At 34.8% G+C, this 16,713-nt stretch overlaps 1 protein-coding gene across 3 annotated transcripts in view; it reads right to left on the bottom strand.

Annotated features, from left to right (window-relative positions):
• PIK3C2G (phosphatidylinositol-4-phosphate 3-kinase catalytic subunit type 2 gamma) overlaps window positions 1-16,713 on the bottom strand; it is a 384,573-nt gene that overhangs the window by 295,355 nt on the left and 72,505 nt on the right. For all 3 annotated transcript variants that reach the window (XM_023226228.2, XM_023226229.1, XM_023226230.1), the window contains 3 exons: window positions 15,467-15,589; window positions 10,674-10,707; window positions 7,179-7,374 (listed from right to left, as the gene is read on the bottom strand). In XM_023226228.2, coding sequence (XP_023081996.1) covers window positions 7,179-7,374; window positions 10,674-10,707; window positions 15,467-15,589 — 353 coding nt within the window. The remainder of the gene's footprint in view (window positions 1-7,178; window positions 7,375-10,673; window positions 10,708-15,466; window positions 15,590-16,713) is intronic.

Raw genomic sequence — 16,713 nt, 5'->3', positions numbered from 1 at the left:
TTGCTTTTGGTGTTTTAGACATGAAGTCCTTGCCCATGCCTATGTCCTGAATGGTACTACCTAGATTTTCTTCTAGGGTTTTTATGGTAATAGGTCTAACATTTAAGTCTCTAATCCATCTTGAATTAATCTTCGTATAAGGAGTAAGGAAAGGATCCAGTTTCAGCTTTCTACTTATGGTAGCCAATTTTCCCAGCACCATTTATTAAATAGGGAATCCTTTCCCCATTTCTTGTTTTTGTCAGGTTTGTCAAAGATCAGATGGCTGTAGATGTGTGGTATTATTTCTGAGGACTCTGTTCTGTTCCATTGGTCTATATCTCTGTTTTGGTACCAGTACCATGCTGTTTTGGTTACTGCAGCCTTGTAGTATAGTTTGAAGTCAGGTAGCGTGATGAAGAGGCAGAAGTTTTAATGGCCACCATGCAAGCCTACAAACCCCAGAATTCTCAAGGTGCACCTGTTGACTGCTACAGATGTGGCAAGAATAGTTATCTCTCTTATAAAGTTTAACTGCTCTCACACAAGGTTTAATTTCTTTCACTAAAGTGAAACAGCTTGGGGTACAATGTTGTCAGCATATTTCATTTCTTATTTCTGTAATCTTTGGCACTAGATCCTTTCCTTGTATAATACACATATTTGACTCATGCATACTTAACCTTGTAAAAGTTTTTTTTTTTTTTTTTTTTTTTTTTTTCTTGTTTGCCTAGAGGCCATCAAACTCTGAACGGTCAGGCAACTGGAGTCTTGGACAACGGCTCCCTTTTGTCAGGGACCCTTAGGTAGACCTTAGGAAGGAAGCTGACTGCCGTTTTCCCCAAAAACAATGCCCCCTGTCAGCAGGAAGTAGCTAAGATTGGTCATCTTCCATATTCTAATGGCACTAAGATGTGCCTCTTCAGAGGGGGAAAGTGACGTGGACAGAAGGCAGGAAAATACCAGGCTGAAAAGGGTAGGGTCCCTGGTGAAGCTCTCACACTTGGACCTGTGGCCCAAAGTGAGAACATGCATTCCTGTTTTCCTACTTGAATGTTGCTTTTTAGCCTGTCCCACCCACCATCCTATACCCATAAAAACCCCAGGCTCCATTGGCAGAGGGGTGGCAAAGCAGCCGAGTGGTGGAGTGGCAGAGTGGCAGAGCAGCAGAATGGCAGAGAAAGTAAGGAGAAGCAGCAGTCTGACTAGCAAGATGCAGCTTGACTTCAGAGGGGTGGCTTGATGGCAGGACCTCAGAGAAGAGTTTGGCTGGGGATGGCTGAACTCCAGAAGAAGACCACCTCCCCAGTCCATCCCCTTTCTAGCTCTCCATCCTGCTGAGACTCACTTTCATTAGCAATAAAATCTTCTGCATTTACCATCTTCGATTTGTTCATGTGACCTGATTCTTCTTGGAGGCCGAACAAGATCTCAGGATGCAGAGGGCTGTCACACTGAGCTGTTAAACACTTAAGTCATCTGCGGATGGCAAAGCCAAAAGAGCACTGTAACAGATGCCTTCTGGGGCTCCAGGGATTTTGAGTACCCCTCCTGGACACTGCCATGGGGCTACACAGAGTTCTACTCCTGCCGGCACCCAGAGGCACTTGTCCTGGCCCCTGCACCCACTCACCTGCATGTTCCCCTCTCCCATGAGGGGTTGAGAGCTGTAGGCTGACTAAACAAGCCAACCCCTTCATGAGTCCTGTAAAATGGCCATGGGAACCATCCTGTTTCAGTATCAACTCTAGTAACCAGTTAAGGATGAAGTATACTGAAGTATACTCACTTCTGCTGTGGTAAACGGAAGGGACTTTAGAGTAGAAAGAGGACATCTGGAGTTCTCGTAGATTAGTTCTAGAACTGTAATTTTTCTTCATCTGCAAAATGGGTACGATAGTGCTCTTGTTTCACTGGTGTGAGGATTAAATAAAACAGAGCTGGCCCTCTGTATCCTTAGGTTATGCATTCACAGATTCCACCAACCACAGGTCAAAAATATTTTTGGAATGACAATAAAAATAAAACAAAGGGACATGTTGTGAGAAATGCATCATTAGGTGATTTCATTGTTATGTGAACATCCCAGAGTGTACTTACACAAACCTAGATGGCTCAGCCTACTACACATCTAGGGTATATGGGATAGCCTATTGCTCAAAGGCTACAAACCTGTACAGTATGTTACTGTCCTCAAGACTGCAGGTGGTTATAACATTATATTGCCTCACAACACATTTCTCAGAACATAATTCCCCAAGTCATAAGCTATGCATGAGTGTATTCACATAGTTTACATTGCACTAAGTATTATAAGTAATCTATAGATGATTTAAAGTATACAGGATGATGTGCATGTGCTGTATACAAATACTGTGCCATTTTAAGTAAGGAGCTTCAGCATCTGTGACATTGGTTATCTCTAGGGGTCCTGGCACGAATCCCTTGCAGATAACAAGGGACAACTGTAATGCAGGTAAAGTATTTTTCCCAGTGCAAAACTCATAGAATGTGCTCAGTTAATAGTAAGTACTATGATGAGGGTGAATCAGAGGATCTAGGACTTGTTTGTTGTTCTTCTACCAGAATGCTGGTAGAAGATTTTTCTTCCTCTTTTATTATCCTTGATTTTTATAAGCTGAACAAAACAAAGCAATATGGCATAGAGGAAATGGTGACATGATTGCCACATTAATTTTTAGTCTTTTATTTCTAATTTATGAATGTGAGGCTATATTTTTCACTTTAAGAATAACTTTGAGAACATTCCATATGTTTTATTATATATTTTTATTACCTTTAAGTTATAATGTTTCCTAAACTCTTTGGTTAATAAAATTAAAAGTACATACTTAAATTTATGAATATATTTATCTTTTGTTACTGTTTCCTAAATTGCATTTCAGAAAGTGGATGAGATCTTTATTATATGGGTTATTTGAAATTTGCCTACTATTTAACATTTGGTCACTAAAATAAATATTCTATATGTGCTTGAGAAGAATTTGTATTTCCCAATCATTTTCTGTAAATACAATATATATTTATTGGGTCAAACTTGTTAATTATATTGGGTCACTCCTATATTCTTCCTAATTTCTCATTAATTTATTAACTCCTGAGAGAGGAATATTGGTATCCTCCACTATCATATTAGCCCCATCAAACTCTCTTTGGATTTCTGTCAATGTTATTACTTTGTTATATCTTTCTGGTGAATTGAATATTTCAATATCATGTCAGGACTTTATATTTAATGATGCTCTTGGTTCACAGTCCATTATGTTGGTCTATATGCCAATGTTTGGTTGGCATATGCATCAGTATATATATTGAAAGATTGTGCCTGTTTCCCACACATTCCTTAATGTGCTAACATGATAAGCCAAGTTTATAGATTAGACTTTAGTGACATGAATGGAAGACATAAACTGCACACATGTACCTTTTAATGGCAAAGGTTATGGGACAAGAAACCTCTATATGCCACTGGAATCTTCCCCATAAAAAGGGCATCCTCTTGATGAGAAAGAATTTCAGCTTGCCCCTGTGCACACAGTATCTCATAATTGAAAGTACTGTCAATCATTTTTGCATAGATATGCTTTTTACATAATATGGATTACTGTATACATTATGCTTTTTTGCATAATTATTTTTGCATTCTATTTATCAAGTAATGATACCATACTTTATGCGTGACTTAAGGGATTTTTAAAAATAGTGTTTATTGACTTTTTAATGATCTCCTCATATAACAATATGATTCTGCTGTACTCTTATTAATCATTACTAACAATCATTTTAACAATTGTCTAGTCAACCACTCTTACACTGCCACTAATTGCTCTGGACTCACTTTCACTGATGCTGGCCCTCTTGACCTCAGGCACTTAGCTTTGTACCTCTATTATAGTATTTTCTTGGCTTCCTTGGAATATCTCCTGGTCTACCTTCCTTTATGGGCATTGCTTCTTTATAGTTTTCAGCTCAGCTTATATTTTTGCCCTCAGTAATAACCATGGCATGGACTAAGTATTCCTGCTCTCGAGACTTATGTAACTTTCACACACCAAGTATGACTCATTTCTCTATTCAAGGGATTTTATTCAAACATTTTTAACAAATCTTTGTCGAGTGCCTATTGCAGGCCAGGGCATGTTTTGGGTACTAGAGTTTTAAAAACCATAGTCTTACATACAAATGTGCATGGTCACATGGACATTGTAAAAGGTGATTTGGGGGAGAACTAATAATATGCTATTATTAAGATAATGAGCATCATGAAATATATACACAAAACAATAAATTTATCTCACCTTTGAGTGAGATAAAGGCACTTTCGATCTGTAGAGAGGATAAAGTAATTAAATTTCTATTATCTATAATGAGAAATTTAGAATAAATATGAATGAGTTCTTAATCAGTGTAATGAATCAAGGAAAGAATTTGTTTAATCAAATTATTCTAAGTAAGATACATTCTCATTTGTCTTTGACAGCTTGAGTGAGGTGTTCCTTGAAGGCATCTATGGAGTAGATGATAATTCAGTTTCAAATACTCAGATTTGATGGTGAATGTTTCCCAATTTTTACTGTAGAGTATTGTACCTTAAGTTTGTACTTTAACAAATTAGTTTCAGTTGCTGACATTAATTATGGTCATTTTGACTAAAGCCATCTAGAAAGCTATCACTTTGTTATTTTACCCCCTCAGTTTGTCAGTGCGTATGCTTTTGGAGATACCTCTGGCCTAGTTTCTTCCCAGGTGTCTTGCCTCCAAGAAAGCCCCCAATGATTCCACCTCCTGGTATTTGAACCCTTGTATCACACTTCCCCATAGGGTACAATATGGCAGAAGTAGTGGTATACCACTTCCAATATTAGATTATAAAGATTGTCCCTTCTGTCTCTGGAGTTCCCTTGCTCATGGACTCTCTCTCATTCCTTGGATCATCTGCTCTGGGAGAAGCCAACTTTATGGCCTGAGGACATTTGTTGAAAACAGAGTAGCAAGGAATTGAGGGTCCCACACCTATACACCATGGGGAACTGAGGTCTTCAAATAACCACATCAATACCACCTTAGAAGTAGATTCTTCAGTCCTAGTGAGCTTGAGATGACTGTGGTCTCAGTCAACAGTGTGACTGCAACTCATGGGAAACCTTAAGCCAGATCCACCCAGCAAAACTGCTTCCCAGATTCTTGAGCCTCAGAATGTGAACTCATCAAAGTTTGTTGTGCTAAACTGCTAAGTTTTGGGGTAATTTGTTATGTATTAATAGATAACTTATATACTAGGTCCCTAAGAAAATCTACAATAAAGATGTAATTTGTCATGAGATAAGACATCATACCGGAGCCTCTTCCCAAAGAATTTTGACTGGTCCATGGATTCCTTAAGAGAGGAATAGCTTCATATTTTCCCCCGTGTCCAGCCCTTTATAGTTTGTTCCAGTAATGAATGGCTGGGATGATTTTGTTTCCTTCATCAGAGCCCTAAGTTACTTATTGATTATAGGAACATTTGCAGAAAAGCATTATTTTATATTTACAATTATATGTACATATATACACATCTATCTGTATATAACAATATTAAAAAGTGTTCTGTTTTTACTCACACATAGGTACTATGTAGAGACAGAAAAAGGAGAGTTAGTTAGATCATTCATACACAAACACACACACATGCATAAATGCATACTTTTTTATATTCATATGCATTTTACATTTGTACACATATGTATATTTACACACATATGTATATATTTTATATTTTGCATTTACACACCTATGTATATATTTATATATATATTTATCCTTGTCTATCTACATAAAGACACACATATATAAATGCAAGCCCTATACATATAGCTTTATCTGTATTTATCTGGCTATAGAGATTTTCCATGGGAATTCAAACTAAGGAGTATTTATTGATGGTTAGAAATTTAAAAGAAAACATTAATTAGAGTAATAATTTATTTTACTATACAACAGTCCTTTAAAAATTTTCATAAAATTAAAAAAAGAAAAAGAATAGAAATATTACTTCATGTATTCCAAACAAATGTGTGCATAGTGTTTTTTTGTATACACAGGTAAAATATCCTCTTTAATTTACTCTATGAAGATTTATACAGTTTATTTTTAAAAAATACAGATCAAGATAAAAATTGAATCTTCTTTTGCTTTTTTTTTTTTTGAGACGGAGTCTCACTCTGTCCCCCAGGCTGGAGTGCAGTGGCACTATCTCGGCTCACTGCACACTGCAATCTCTGCTTCCTGGTTTCAAGTGATTCTACTGCCTCAGCCTCCAGAGTAGCTGGGATTATAAGTGTGTGCCACCATGACCCACTAATTTTTTGTATTTTTAGTACAGACAGGGTTTCACCATGTTGTCCAGTCTGGTTTTGAACTTCTGACCTCAAGTGATTCACCCGCCTTGGCCTCCCAAAGTGCTAGGATTACAGGCATGAGCCACTGTTTCCGGCCAAAAATTGAATCTTTACTGAAATTATTTATTTCAGTTTTTCCTTGAGATGCTAAATGCAGTAAGTATAATAACTCCATTACCAAATTACTATCTTATCAACTTTAATTAATTTTCTCTATATTACTGTAATTATGTTATTGAAGAAAATACTACATACTAGAGTCAACTTAAAATCTGGTGATATTCCATGCATAATTGTCATTCATTTCTATTGAAACGCAAATAATTCTTGGCTAATTCTCATTTTATCAAGGTACAATTCTTGCAAAATACCACTGAAACCTGGTGAGGATCAGAGTGATTTTTTTTTTCCTATTTTTGAAGACTTTCCATCTCTCTGTATGTGTACGTGTTTTTGTCTTACTATGTTTTCTTAACTGGCATTAGCCATTTAAACCCAAACATGAAAAAGAAAATTTTAGAGCAGCCACTAAATAGAATGAGTATTTTCTATTTCCACAATGATATATTGGTAACGGCAATTGTTTAAATATGGAAAATGGAAGAAGAAAGAAAATTAAATATTTATTTTGAATCTAAACATGTAAAATGTGATTTTAAGACTATGGATAAACCTATGATGATTAATTCCAAAATTTTATGACATTTTTGCTTCTGCATGTAAGAACATGACAAATTGCATTCTACTTAGAAGCTATGTGAAAATGAACCCTTTTGTGAAAAACTCACCACCACTCACCTGTGCACCCAGGTTTCTGGAATGTTGTGTGTGGCATACACTGTGAAGCTGAGGTGGGAAGGAAGCCCGGGATTTAGATAGGAAATGCCTCTGGGTACATTTACAGGCTGAAAATCTGCATAAAAGCTGTTACAATAGACATTGATGAGCTGGTAGATGGATGTGGATAGTTCAGTTGTTACCTTCTCTATCGAGCCTAGAAAAGAAGAGGTAGAGATCAAGTCACTAACAAGGGCCATATTTATCATAGGCCATCAATCAAAGCTTTGAAATTTCTTATAATACAATTTAAATAAATTTAATTAAAGTGACCCTTTACCAACTGAAGGCAATTAACTATCTGTACCTCTGAATGCAACCTGGCTTAACTGCTAGTAGATTATTTATCAATAAGCTTTCTGATCTTCAGCTGCAGAAATCTTCGAAGCATGGCCTTTTCATCACAATTTGGAATTTTAAAAATTATTAATTTGACATTCTGATCAACTGTAATTTGCAGTATTTTTTTCAGATTTGTGATTGTTTAAAATTAATTTTCAGACAAGGAATATTTTTTCTACATGACTTATAAGTACATCAAACAAATTCTATCTAAAGAATTAATCATAATAAATTTGATGATGCTATCATGTTTACCATTAACTGAACACTAATCATATACAATGCGCTGATATAAAAACAGAATGAAAATAGTACATGGCTAGGATTTAAAACCAGCTTGAAATGAAAGATTTATGATGTTTACTGTATCTCTTCAAAATCAAAGCCTTTCTTGAGTTTTGCCATTAGTTATTTAAAAGGAGTCACTGGTTATTCCTGAAAGTGATTTGTCATGAAAGAAGAAAAATTACTAGGTATAGGGGCTAATAGTTTTTCTCTGGCAGCTAAGTAGATATTGAGAACAAGTAAGCACATCATCAGAAATTGTGTTTTGTTTTTTTTTTTTAATCTGCTGTGATATGAATCCATGTGTTAGTCAATAAAGTTGTTTATTCAAACACACGCAATTATTTATAAGTTGTTTTTAAAACATGCAATTCCCTATGTAGTAGTTCAGTCTTAACAGTATTTTTGCTTTCCACAGTTTGTTACCCAAAGTAAACTTAAGTAAAAAAAAAATTAAGTGAAAATTCCAGAAATACACAATTTATAAGTTAAAAAAACATGAATTGCCTTTTGTTTCTAATTGTTTGGAAATGAAAATAGTACAGTGCTAGATATTTCCTTTGATAATCTACAGTATTCCAGCACACAGGCAGTTGGATACTTCAGGAAAGTGGCCAGCTTGACATGGAGCTTCCTCCCACATCCGGTCTGTGCCTCAGTAGCTCTGTCTATAATTAAATATTTTTGTTGTTGTTTAACATATGCTGTTTTTCACTTAGTTATTCATAAATTTGTACAAAATATATAAGGTAGATTAACTTTCCTTATTTGTTATATTTCTTAAATTATGCCCTCTGTTGAAACTGCCTGGGGGGACAAGCAGAGGAAAAAGAAAACCTGTAATTAAAATTCTCTGAGAAGTCAGCAGTAGCAATTAATGAAGCAGAAGAGTAAAGCAGTGTAAAAATAGTCTTAAAAGAGGCCACATCAAACTCTGGAGGCCAATGAACAGAGATTCTCCTGAACAGCAGGAGGCAGAGAATTATAAATATATAGAAACATTTTGTTTCTCTGTCTCCAAATTGTACTCTTGGTACCCTGAAGCAGGAAGCACAAACTTCTTTTCAAGAATTCCCAACATTGTGCAAATGAACACACATCTAAAACAAATAATAAATTTATTAATTTAAGCTCTAGCATATATTTTTGGGGAAACGTAGTCATTTGGTTAATTACTCAAACTCTTACTTTTTGCTTTTTGTGCAGAAACATGGTTCTTGGATATAATTTGCTACTTTAAGTTTGCATAGAGATGTACACTTATGCATTATGTTTTACTTCCTGAACTCTGGATGAAGATTACATTTCAAATAACATCATGAAATTGTATTAAGCACCCAAGACACAGGGCTTGGTAGTGAAATATGGTGGGAAAAGAGTTTATTGCACCTAATTTTACTCTAGAAAAGAGTTACAGCGCTATGAAATAAAGAGGCAAGGACAATCTATGTGCAATTTAGACTCAATTCAAATCTGTCATGATTTATTACAGGATATAAGTCTCCAGGAACACTTCTGTACAGTTTTGTGGGATCTCATATTCCAGTCCCTGGAGGAATATGGGGGAGGAGACCTCATTACAACATTCCTGATAGAAAAGGAGAGTCAGTTTCATACAGACACACCTCCAGCTTGATCACTTCATGTTTGACCACTTAGATTCTGCTAGTAATACTGTCAGGGAGTGACCATTCCTTCCTTCCCTCTGTTGTGTTCTGGAGTTTTATGAACACCTAGAATAGGGGTTTCTGTACTTGCACAAGTTGCTTTATACCCTCTGCCACGCTATTTTCCTTTTTGATGTGAGATGGGGGAGTTCCTCAAACATAATTGAATGTCTTCTTTTGAGTGGTGGGAATTGGAGTTGAGAGGATATACTTTTGTACATGACTACTGAAACAGTTAAGGGTGTGGAGGACAGGTGAGGTTTTCATTTGCTTTCCAGAGGATTTTTCTGAATCCAAGTGTGTTAGTTGAACATCTGAGGGGCAGACAGTTTTCTTGCAGATACTCAGAGTATTCCTGTGCCAAATACCATCTACAACCAAGAATGATCCTGACCAGACCCTGCACATTAAATTCTATTATATTGTTTATGCATATTAGGATAACAAGATCAAAGAGTTTAATCTAGAATCACAGACTCTGAAAGTAGACTCTTTGATTCAAAACCAGTTGAGATTTGAGTTGGGAGAGCTGAAATTCAAAACCAGTTCTGCCTGATTCCAAGTCAGACTCTCCTCTATCCCACGCAATCTCACACCTACTGTTTCCTATAGAGGCAAAGTCCTCCCATGGCTTGCGATTTTATAGACTCAGAGCCTCTGTAAACACTAATTATTCCAGAACCAAATCCTCCTACCTGTTAATATTAGCTTGGTCTTTCATATAGAGCTGGAATTTAAATTTGAAGTGGGTGACCTTGCAGACAGACATCTACTACTTTTCTAATTTTTCTTACATCAAAATATAATTAGGTAAATGGTAAAATTCTCAATGTCTTGTAATGGTTATAAGATATTTTCAGCATTTTAATATTTATAGATCTTTTTGTAGACTTTTCTCATTATTTAAAAAATATCAGGCTAAAAGTTTACAGAGTGTGGATTTTTATTCCCTTGCAGAATAAACACTTCCATTAATAAAAAGGATTTTAGAAAAGCATCTTTCTCCTTATAAGGCTGTGTGTGTGTGTGCGTGTGTGTGTGTGTGTGTGTGCGTGTGTGTTGTGTGTTACCACAGTATTTGGATAAAAAAATTATTTTGGATTCTATAACTTATTTTTTTCTTTTATTTATTTCAAAATACTTGAGTACATGTATGTTTTACCTTTTGCTGAAGTCTCTGAACTTTGATAAAAATTCTGAAAGAAACGTAAAATTATACTTGTTATTCACACATCAAATTCACAAAATAATCAACAGGTAACATCCAAAATCTAAACATAATTTTTTTGTCATGATAAAACAACAAAATATTTCTTGGCATCATATATCAATTTGCTTATTAAACAGAATAAATTTAAATTGTATGATGAAATAAAAACATTCTAAATATTGTAATAAGCAATGTAGGTACTTTTTTAAAAGAGAAATTACCACGATAGATTGTCTAAGCTCAATTCCCCTTATATAACAGTGACTAATCTTTTGATAAACGTTCATGTCTAATTCTCTCTGTATGCCGTGTCCAGCTCTTATTCCTAGCAGTTATTCAGCAAGCTTTGGACAGCACCTAAAAGAAGACTGAATTGAAGTATAAAAGATCAGTATAGATTCACTAAATAGTTTTCTTTCTTTGTTCCTTTTTAGGAAAATTTTAAAACTCTGATAGTCAAACACTTGAAAAAATAAAATATACTGAGTCATATCTTAAATAAAAAATACAATCCGAAATCCTGTTTTTTTTGTTTCCATTTTCATTATTCTTTAGGTTCATGTCCATTAGTGTGCTGCCCTTCCTTATTTACTTATTTTTATCCTTGTTAGAAACCTAAAATTACTTTGTTGGCTTAGGATTTGCTGGTTGTAACTGAACTATCATGAAAACTGTATAAGTTGATTTATAAACATCCTAAGAAATGGTTTCAGCCCAAAAGGAAATACAATTGTTAATAAGATCCATTTTAATTGCCAATAAAATGTTTTAAATTTATAAACTCAAAATTTAAAAAAAAGTGAAAATAAAAATATAAAATTTCAAGTCTTGCATTTAAGGAAATACAATTAGTTAAAAACCAGATTTCTCAAACAAATAAATTAGAGAATAATTGTTTTTCCATAACAAAAAATTTGTTACAGTATTCTTTTAGAGAGAGAACATTTCGATCATGTTTAAAATGTCATTACATTTATATGTAACTGTTTAATTAGAAGCATCATTCGCATGAACCTTTTCAGAAGCATTTCTATTAGGTAAAATATTTAATCGGAGTATAGTATCAGCTGCTAGTTTTAACAACTACATATGAGATTTCCACCCTATCCATGTGGGTGAAATTATTAAAAATGTTAGCCTGATTTAACTAGAATTCAATTTATTCAGAAATATAGACTTGCATTAGAAAATCACCATGACATCCACCTACACCATGATGTGAAAGACCATATTTTCACTTTGTGGTTCGCCTATTATGTAAGCATTTAATGGAAATTAAATTATGTGAGTTCTGGAATATACTTTGAAGGATGCAAATTGTTTCCAGTGCTGGGTCAGAATATAAAATAAGAGTACAAGTATGTTTGTCATATAATTCTTCATCTTGCCAAAGCTTACATTTAATAAACTCCTAATGACTTCCCTGTATGGCAGGAAATAGTCCTTTGTATGTTGACCAAAAATGCAGCCAAGAAAAAGAAAAGCTTCTCAAATTTCAGTTTGTTGGCAGAAGGCCTGTATTTGTCATTTCTTCAGTCTTAACTTCATAGTGGGTGGATAGACTGCTTTGGCATTGTTAACTGTAGCTGGTTACTGCACAAATTCTGTGAAATGTACTTAATATGTGTGCCAATATTCTTACATAGGTGGGCTCACGATTCAAATGGGATGGAAAAAGAGATGAACAAAAGTATGAATGCAACTGATGTAGAATAAATGAGCTTTCAACAGTCTGCTCAAAATAAGTAGGATCCATTTTTACAGAATATTGAACTATTTTATCTATTGACATATTAAATAAAACTCCTGATTGTTAACTCCTTTCTTAATTTCTCTGCATGAAAATCATTGTAGTCTTATCAAAATATAGGATAAATAGATATTACGAGTTTAAAAGTTTCAAAGAAAAATCACACAAAATTTTGTGTTTATACTAGTACATAAGGAAAGTGAAATGTGAAGGTGAGTTTTTCTTGAGTATGATAATTGTGTATGGCTTTCCAACGGAATACCCAATTCCTTTGTGAAGAATTCTTTTAACTTCAAATATTAAGTTTGATATTTCTGAAAAATTGTCATTTTTGTTCTTTTAGGGAGTTTCAGAAAATGAGTGTTTTGAAGATAAAACATTTTATAACCAGCAATACTTCAACATCATTCAAAATGCTTCATCCTAAGACTATATTTTCCTCATTGTTTGATCAGTTGTTTGTCCACCAATTCACCAAGAGCTGGACATAAAAGTAGAATAATAATAAAATAGTCTTAACAGATGGGAAGACGTATCCACATCCACACATCTGGTCTCTTCCTCTGGCAATGGTTCATATTTGTCAGGAGGCTGGTTGTAATCGATGGCCATGAGATGACAGGGGCCAACCTTCCTGGTGCTTGTGTGAATTAAAGCCTTCGTATTGGCTTTGTGGGAAAGATTCTCCAGAACTAGCACCAGCACCATTCTTAATACCTCCAGTAACAACAACGATCTCATTTAAGCTACACTGTCATCAGGGCCCTTTATTAACATTATTTCCCATACTTAGAAGAACCCTGCAAATTCTGTTTTATTTTTCTGTTTTAAACATGAGGAAAATTAAAACTCCAAAAAGTGAATTAATTTTCCACAGGATGTTTATACAGAAACTGGTAGAACTTAAATCCAATTCATATTTGCATTATCTTATCTCATGTATTTTATCAGCTTTGGGAGCTTGTAATGTTTCTAAAATGTGACAATTTAAGAGAAATACCCGCCTGTTCAAAGTTAATTCTCACTACCTTGTTATACTGACTTAACATCACCAATTAGAAAGCCCCTTTTCAGCATCATGTAATTCCCAAGTTTTTAAGTTCATCAAAATAGTTATTTTCGAAACATACTGGTGAAATGCTTTTTAAGACGCTAGTACAAGTTTGTCCAACCTGCGGCCTGTGGGCCACATGCAGCCCAGGATGACACTGAATGTGGTCCAACACAAATATTACAAATATGTAAACTTCCTTAAAACATTATGAGATTTTTTTTTAAGCCTATCAGCTATTGTTAGTGTTAGTGTATTTTACGTGTGGCCCAAGACAATTTTTGCAATGTGGCCCAGGGAAGCCAAAAGATTGAACGCCCCTGCTCCAGTATATTTTTTTTACTCTGATGCAGAATAGAAAAATATGATTATACTATATGTGATCAAATCAGATTGTTTTACCTTGTTGTTACTTGTAAAGGCCCTAGGTCTTAAGAGTTACATACAAAAACAGTTGTGGAGACTACATAGTTACTCAGTTTCCTTCTATAATTGGAAAGTAAAAGAGAAGGTGTTTCCTTTTTAAGAAAAATTTAGGGAAATAAACACAAATCTGTCTTCGATATTGAATTGCTGGATTTATTGATTACATTATTTAAATCTTGATTTATTTAGCTTTTCAGCAATGTTTACCTTTAAAATATGTTTGTGGTGTACCTCCATGAGTCATCAAAATCGTCATTGTTCATGTAAAGAACGTATTTAAATTTCTATATTCATTTTTTTACTGTCTAATCACACAAAACTTTGGATTAAATAAGATCTAGAAAGCCCATCATTAAGAAACTACTGAATTTTCATACCCACTTATCTATTTGAAACAATAAGCACTAAGCATGATTATTTCTATGTAGTAATACGATTATCTACATTGTAAATCAATCTTTTGAAAATTTCAAGACTGGCATATTAAAAGTAGTAGAGTCTTTCTTGTTGTCTACCATGCAGATAGAGATTATATGTATTCACTCTATCTTAGAAAGTTTCACATGCACTGTAATGTGTATAGGGGCCTAGGTTCAAATCTGTATTTTGCCACTTATTAATTCTCTGTATACACACACTGTAAGCGTTGAGTTTTAATAATGAAATGAACATTAAAATACCAACTTTATGACATTGCTATGAGCATAAATTGAGATAAAATAAAAATTAAATTCAATGAGGTAATGCATATGTCAAACTATGTTATATATTACAATGGACTAGCAAATACTAGTTATTATTATCATCGTATCTTTCTGCTTTATCATCTGCTAAATTAATAATAAGATAAATGAATTTATTGTAACCAGATGTCCTAATGTTTTTCTTGGAAAATAATCACTTACAGATCTACATCAGATTTCTTAGAATTCAAAAGAAAATCACATAATGCCCAATTTTTAAGCCCACCAAACCACAATGTGGGATCCAGAGAAAGTCACACAGGAAGCATGGAAGCAGTGTGCACTGCAAAATTCGCAAAAGATAGCACAAAAATGGATCTTTTCTTTTTTATAAATGTGCTTATCCATACAAACATGACACTTATGCCTGTATACACTCGTATACGTGAGAACCATTAACAATCTATACAAACACTTATATGTGAATGTTACATAATTACGTTCATTTAGGTAGGATAATAGGATTGATTTCAGTACCACCTGAAGTTATAAGGTGGTTACAAACTTCAAAGGTGTAATCAATGTCCTTATAGTTTAATCAAATCTATTTGGCATAATAGACTCAAGCTGCCAACACTCCCAAACAATTGAAATACACTGTTTGGCAGCACACACACACACACACACACACAGACACACACACAGATACACACACAATCACACAGACTCAAACATACACACAGAAATACAGTTGTTAGTAAAAAGTATTTCACTCTCCTTAATTAACTATTGAACTCAGGTTTAAAACTACTATGGAATAAATGAATATACTTACCTCTGCTTTTCTCTGAAGAATTAGACTTAGTTCATTTACTGCATCTGTAATTTGTTTGGTTTCCACACACCCTAGAACACTGCATATTTTTTTAACTTCTTCAATAATATTATCCACGTTTTCCTGTAGATAACCAAGATTCACATCTTACAATCTATTGAAATAAATGAGGGAACATCAATTTATTCTCAAACTTCTTCTTTTTCCATGAGGAGCAAGTGGAATAAAATATGATTGTTTGCTTTCACATAAAAAGAAAGTTCTCAAGACTCTGGTTACCCTGTAACTGGGGCTTTAATTTTCACTGAGCAAATGTTCAAAATTAGAACTGACTTAACACTAACTTACTATTTAACATTACTTGAAACAAAATGAGAGAGAGAGGTAGAAGGAGAGGAAGGGTAAGGAAGAGGGAGAGGAAAAGAGAGAGAGAGGGAGGAAGAAGTGTGGGGAAAGCCGGGAAACTTAGCCTCAGACAAAGTCTGTGGTTTCCACAAAACACTATGAAAACAAAGTTAATGACGGTCAACCCTGAGAGAGTTTCAAAATACACCTATTGTTTGGAATCAGGGTATAGTTGGGCAAACTTACTAGAAAATCAGATTCACAGGGTTCAGAACAAACTCTGGACAGCCAGTTGTGGTGTTGAGGTGTTTGATAGTCATCTGATTGCACATCCTTGAAGTGACTGATTTTTCAAAACAATCGCTGATGACAAATACAATCTACTGATAGTTTGGATGTCTGTCCTCTCTGAATCTCATACTGAAATATAAGCCCCAATGTTGGAAGTGAGGTCTGATGGGAGGCATTGGGTCACAGGGGTGGATCCCTCTTGAATGGCTTGGTGCTGTCCTTGCAATAGTGAGCGAGTTCTCACAAAATCTGGTTGTTTAAAATTGTGCAGCACATCCCGCCTCCCTCTGCTCTAGCTCTCACCAGGTTAGACACCTGCATCCCCTTCACCTTCTGCTATGATTGCAAAGCTTCCTGAGGCCCTCACCAGAAGGTGATGCTGGCACCACAATTCTTGTATTGTGTGCAGAACTGTGAGCCAATTCAACCTCTTTTCTTTATAAATTACCCAGACTCAGGTATTTCTTTATAGCAACACAAAAATGGCCCAATATGCCTAAAGCAATGACAAATGCTTAAAATCAACAATGCGGGCTGGCCTTAAGATAGATAGCGATTTTATGGTCACCATTCTAAGAATTTTTCATTAGCCGTTCTATATCTCAGATTTG

This window comes from Piliocolobus tephrosceles, chromosome 10 (assembly GCF_002776525.5).
Source record: "Piliocolobus tephrosceles isolate RC106 chromosome 10, ASM277652v3, whole genome shotgun sequence".
In the NCBI taxonomy this organism is placed as follows: Eukaryota; Metazoa; Chordata; class Mammalia; order Primates; family Cercopithecidae; genus Piliocolobus; species Piliocolobus tephrosceles.
The sequence above is the reverse complement of the archived record's forward strand: the minus strand, read 5'-3'. Positions and strand labels throughout refer to the sequence as shown.